General features: G+C 31.0%; 1 protein-coding gene across 1 annotated transcript; it reads right to left on the reverse strand.

The window, feature by feature from the left end:
* Window positions 1-4,472: 4,472 nt before the first annotated feature.
* LOC119679005 lies at window positions 4,473-5,190 on the reverse strand. The gene is made up of 2 exons (XM_038091143.1): window positions 5,079-5,190; window positions 4,473-5,025 (listed from the first exon to the last, which is right to left on the reverse strand). Exon 2 carries the CDS (start codon window positions 4,996-4,998, stop codon window positions 4,582-4,584), a length of 417 nt encoding a protein of 138 aa, XP_037947071.1. The 5' UTR covers window positions 4,999-5,025; window positions 5,079-5,190; the 3' UTR covers window positions 4,473-4,581.
* Window positions 5,191-5,562: the final 372 nt, after the last annotated feature.

Genomic DNA, 5,562 nt, shown 5'->3' on the forward strand with positions numbered 1-5,562 from the left:
CTTCGCGTGCCCTTTTTGGTGTGCCAGCATAACCTGACCTAACCAAACCAAACAGAGATGTTTGCTGAATGCTCAGTGCAGAACTTAAAGACCTCTAACCTTAAAGACATTATTCTCTTTTCTCTTTTCAGTATGCATTAAGGATTATACATGCAATCTTAATCAAATTAGCTACATCATGAATACAATATAGTAGATTTAAGAATATATTCATGGATTGGAATGAATAATTGATAAAAGAAGTAACAAAAAAAGAAGTAACGGTTTCGAACAGTACTGAATTTTTATGTGGTTTAATGAATTGAATTTTTCGTTGACTATATAGCTACTTTGAGTATTGTCAAATACCCGTTATTAGTGATCTTCGAATTATTCATTATGTTTAAGTATTCGTAAATAATAATTGAGACTGCAATACCAAGGATTGTACACGTACCGGAATTGTCAAATCGGAAAATCAGACTTAGTGTTTATTAGTCAACTGACCTAAAGACGTGATTAACTTGTATGTTTGAACTTGGAGTATTTTTTTTGTTAATTTGCTGTGAAGGTTTATTAATAAATTCACTTGCTGTATTATATCAGAACGAAATCATAAGCCAGCTGTAAATTTATTTTATTTTATTACGAATCATTGAGAGTGACTATACAGACGAAATTTTAAATATAAATTTCACTTTACTTATAAGATGTAAGAGATTTAATAGCCTAAAACTATTATGAATAAAAAATTGTGAAAAATAGCTATCGGATCTCAGATAAATAACCATTGAATGAAGCGAAAATATGATTGAACCGATCATATATCAAATTCGACAGGTATAACTGGAACTGATGACTGATAAATCGAATTAGGACATATATTATTATTATTAGCCGTACTTCATTAGGAGCATTAACTTGTTCCATGAAATCTGCAACAAATTTCTATTTCTAGCAATATAACTTAATTCATTTAAAGATTTGCCAGTATCATTTGTTATCTTCTTCAGATTTTATATTGTTTTTTTCTGTGCCTGTTGTCTTGGAAGTTCCAGTGAAGTGTTGCGTGGTATATTTTGTCCTATGACTAGTTTGTTGATATCCTTGGTTTATTGTTCGTTGATGTACTTACATATTTAAAATTCTACGTGGCCATCAAATTCCTAAAATATTACCAAAGCATTTGTTTGGTAGGCATGATATATAAATTATTGAGGAAGTTTCGTTAGGCGACTAAATGGAGAATGAAATAAGAAATATTCCCTTAGTCGACATGTGTTATGTAAATAACTTATATTGTAACAAATACGAGGAAAATCACAATTTTTGTATATAAAAAAATTATGCATTTACACTTATAACCTAACTTACTTCAACTATAGATATATGCTAAAAGGCCCGCTAAATATTTTATTGCACCTTATTCTATCTGGCTCATTTTTGGCTAATCCAATATGAATTTGGACTAAATACAAAAAACCTTATGATCTTATAAGAGATCATTCTTATAATAAGGATCATGTTTTTAGCATATTGAAGAAACGTTATTGTGAGTATTGTAAAAAGTATAAAACTATGTTCAAGTTATCTTCACACTATAATATACAGATCAATGGTATCAGATCAGATTATTATATGTGGTTAAGTGGCTTTGGTTTACGAAACTTCCAGTTCAACGTTACACAACCTAACAATATCGAGAATCCAGACTGTTTCATATAAAGAGTCATGGTTGAAAAAGTATGAAGCAAACAAGTAAATATGTGGAAAATAATATATTCAAGATAGGGAAAAAGGGGAAATAGGGAATATAATAGGGAAATAATATAATCTTTGCAAAATCACTTCTAACAAAAATATTTTCTAGTCCATCCTCTAACTTGACATAATTTTTTCCGACCGTCGTCACTGTGTGGAGACGGTCGGAATGTTTCAATTATTTGAATGAAATGCAATCGTCTTTATATTTAAAAATACAATTACTTGATTTTCTCCGACTTGTATGCATTTTTAACTCTTATTGAAACCCAACTTTGATAATTCAAATTCCTCTTCACAAATTTATGAAACTATATCTTCGTTGCTCATGCTTTATGCTATGATTTACTTATGTGTAGTATAAACAATAATTAAAATATTTAAATCTTAAATAAATTATTTTCTATTGTTTTCTCTTACTTAGGAATGAGCAATTTTTCATGTAAATGAGCACCATACAAAATAATTATATATCATTCTACGGAGTTAAAGTTAAACCCGTTGTAATTACCGAGTATGCGATACTAATTACATGCAAGCGAAACTCCTGTTAGCAGTTGCTCGGACCGATTCCAGGAACCAGCAGCACCTGACGTTGTACTGCCATACTGCCATTTTAACAGTAGTTAGTATAAAAATTTGTACAGCCACCGTAAGGATGCGTTTTGCAAGAGGATTTTTCGTGAGGCGTGTTGGCGCATTCACTGTTAAAGATTTTGATATTAAATTCTGTTGCAAATTACTAGCTGCAATGCAATGGCAGGATTTGTGCTATTGTAAACTTGGTGTGGGATTTTCGCTGTAATACTATAAATTATTGCATTTAAGCTCCTTAAGCGCGTTTTCCTAAGGCTGCATCCAGCCAGGTTGCACCAAATTGCAGTGTCAGTGTTGCACGAGCATTATACTGAACTTGATAGCTTTCTTCCATTCTTTTTTCTTTGTTTTTTTTTTCGTTTTTCAGCATTATTAACCCCGCTTCAGTAGCGAGTAATGAAGAAAGGCTTCCGTAGATATTTTTTGTAATCTTTTGCAGTGCTATGTGTGTAATTGGTTCTTTTATTGTTATATGCAACGCAATTCTACTAAAGAAATCTTAATAGCATATAATAACACATGTAGGTGCATATTGTACTTTATATGTTTTTAAAATTTATATATAAGTGCTTGTTAAATTTATATGCTTTCACATACTCCACGATACACATCCGCTTCCTGCTTCTTTGCAGGCAGACACTCCAAAGTGCAATTAGCGCAAAGGATTTTAATTATTATTTATTGCACTCAATGAAAAGGCGAAAAATTTATTTCTCTTTATTTTATTTAATTTCTTTTTTTAAGATATAGAAATTTAATATAAGTACAGAAAAATATATTTAAAAGTGTGAAGTTTGAGAGTTTAAGTTCCTGATAGAATCGATTCTGGGAAAAGTTAACTGAAGCTTTAGATCAGACCATTATATATATTGATAAAGGTCATCATTTATTTTTTAAAAGTTGTGACCTCGTCAAGTTTAAACAAAATTAAATACTAAAAAAGGAAATATAAAAAATAGAATTTATTAGCAGTGAGATATGCATCACAAAATCCTTTCAATAACCATTCAAAATAGATATAAAAATATTTTAAAGAGATTGATAAGCCTAACTGAAAATATTGTATAAGTGAAGTTGTAGAGCAATTTGAAGAATGGCAATCAGTCATCCATCACCGATTCTTGCATTTTGGTCTCGTAATCGATACTATCTAATGCGATCATACCATATAGGATACCACAACATCCTGTTCCTGCCACAAAAGTAACGGGTGCTGAAACTAAATTGCCAGTTTATTTTAAAGGCAAGAAAATCCGATTTTTTAAAGCCACGAGTAATAATGGTGCATAAAAACGATATTACTCATCCCCATTTTTCATTATTTATAGTCTCCATTTTTCATTTTAGGGTATTGGAACTCGTCACGAGAAGAAACAACGAATAAAGCGTAATAGTATTACAATGAATTGCTTTTAGCTACTAAATGCTTCAGAGTACATATGTCGTATTGGATGATGCACTATTAAGCATAATCCAATACTATTTAGTTTGCCTGCAATATTAGATGTGTGAGATATGAAGCCAATCTGAAGCAGAGTAAACTGATCCTGTAATAACAACGTATTCTTGACTTTAATCTTCTTAAAGCGCAGTGCAGTTGCCCTTGAATTTCTCAGCTATATAATAACTAAAAGCCATACTACTAAGGCATATGTTGTAGTCGGAATTAATAAAGCAAGGCAGGCATTCTAAAAATTTTAGAATATGTGGTCTAGGTACTAGGCTACTAATATTGCAGTCTTATTAAATCTAGCGCCAAGCAGAAACTCACTAATAAATCTTAAAGATATTACAAATACTTGTGATTCGCTGCTTTAAAATTTGTCGAAAACTAAGTTCTATTGACAAGTACAACTAGCGCAGTAAAAGAAATTCTTCAAAATACTTGCCTTTACTAAAACCCTTTGTGGAATTGGCGAATCCGAAATATCGGAATCGTGCATCTCTTTGTAATTTTATTTGAGATAAAGTTAACAAATATATATGTGAATTTATATCTTCATTTCCGATCAATGAAATATCCTACGCTGATGAATAATTATTATTTCATATCATTTTCTGATATGCTACTTCAATTTTGGTAACTTTGGAAACGTCTTCATGGAATCGTTAAGACAGATAAAAGTCACAGTTTAATATTTCTGTACAAAATATATTTCTATCTTCTAATATACATTCACGGAAAATTTTGAAATGGGATAAATGTATCAAAAGTACGCATTTCAAAAGCTTACTAAAGGAAACTTAATGCTTCTTAGTTGCCAAACGTATATAGCGGTTTGGCTTTTTCAACAGGTTAAGAGTATAACGTAGGCCCATATGTGGAGAGAAGTCGGTAAGGGTTGAAGTAAGTTCATGTTTGTTACCGAAGAAACGTCTTGGAATGGTGTAATCGTTAGGGGGACGAAAGCCGTATTCAGAATTAGTTGTTTTATAAAACTGATTACATCTGCGATCAATGCCATACCCCGTAAAATTGGTCTGTGGACGAGGAAAGCAAAGCTTGTTGTCATCAAACAAATTCCTGGTAATCATAACAGGTTCAACTTTCATTGCCTTGACAAAAATCTTCTCTGGGTTTGTTAAGCCTTTATATGGATCCACCTTGCGGGGTTTGAAAATGAATGGTTCATCCATGTAAGGTTCCTTTAGTAGCAACATTTTTGTACAGCGGATTTATGCAGTCGTCTAGTGACCATAAATAGTGAGTAATTATATTATGGGAATTTCGAATTACTTACCAAAATGTTAAAACACTGATGTCGAAATGACACGATTGAATCCTTTGTTTAACTTCAAAATATGAAACAAAGGTTAACGATATATAACATAAACGAATACATTGAAGTATAATATTTGTGCTTTATGAAAATATTTTACACATCAAATTTTTTTAAATTAAATATAAAGCAGTGGTTACTGTTTTATAAAGACTTTTTCAAACAAATATATTTCACATATAATATACATATAACTAATGCGTTAGGCCACAAAGATGAGATTGAAGTTGTTACTTTTAAGGATATTAGTGGAAAGTTTGTTATCGCATGACAGACTTTTATTATCTGATATATGCTTGTTATAGACAAATGAGATAAAGTCAACGTGTTGGCATATATTGTATGATAAGCAGAAGACAATTTCTATATCTATTAAAAATTTTGGAGTTAATTTTACTACAGACCAAAGCGTACTCATCTTTGCATTTTCTATATTAGTAATAAA

The sequence above is a fragment of the Teleopsis dalmanni genome, chromosome 2 (assembly GCF_002237135.1).
Source record: "Teleopsis dalmanni isolate 2A chromosome 2, ASM223713v2, whole genome shotgun sequence".
NCBI lineage: Eukaryota > Metazoa > Arthropoda > Insecta > Diptera > Diopsidae > Teleopsis > Teleopsis dalmanni.

Excerpts from the sequence above, each read along its gene's own strand:
- LOC119679005 (XM_038091143.1), bottom strand. The coding sequence starts at position 4,998 with ATGTTGCTACTAAAGGAACCTTACATGGATGAACCATTCATTTTCAAA.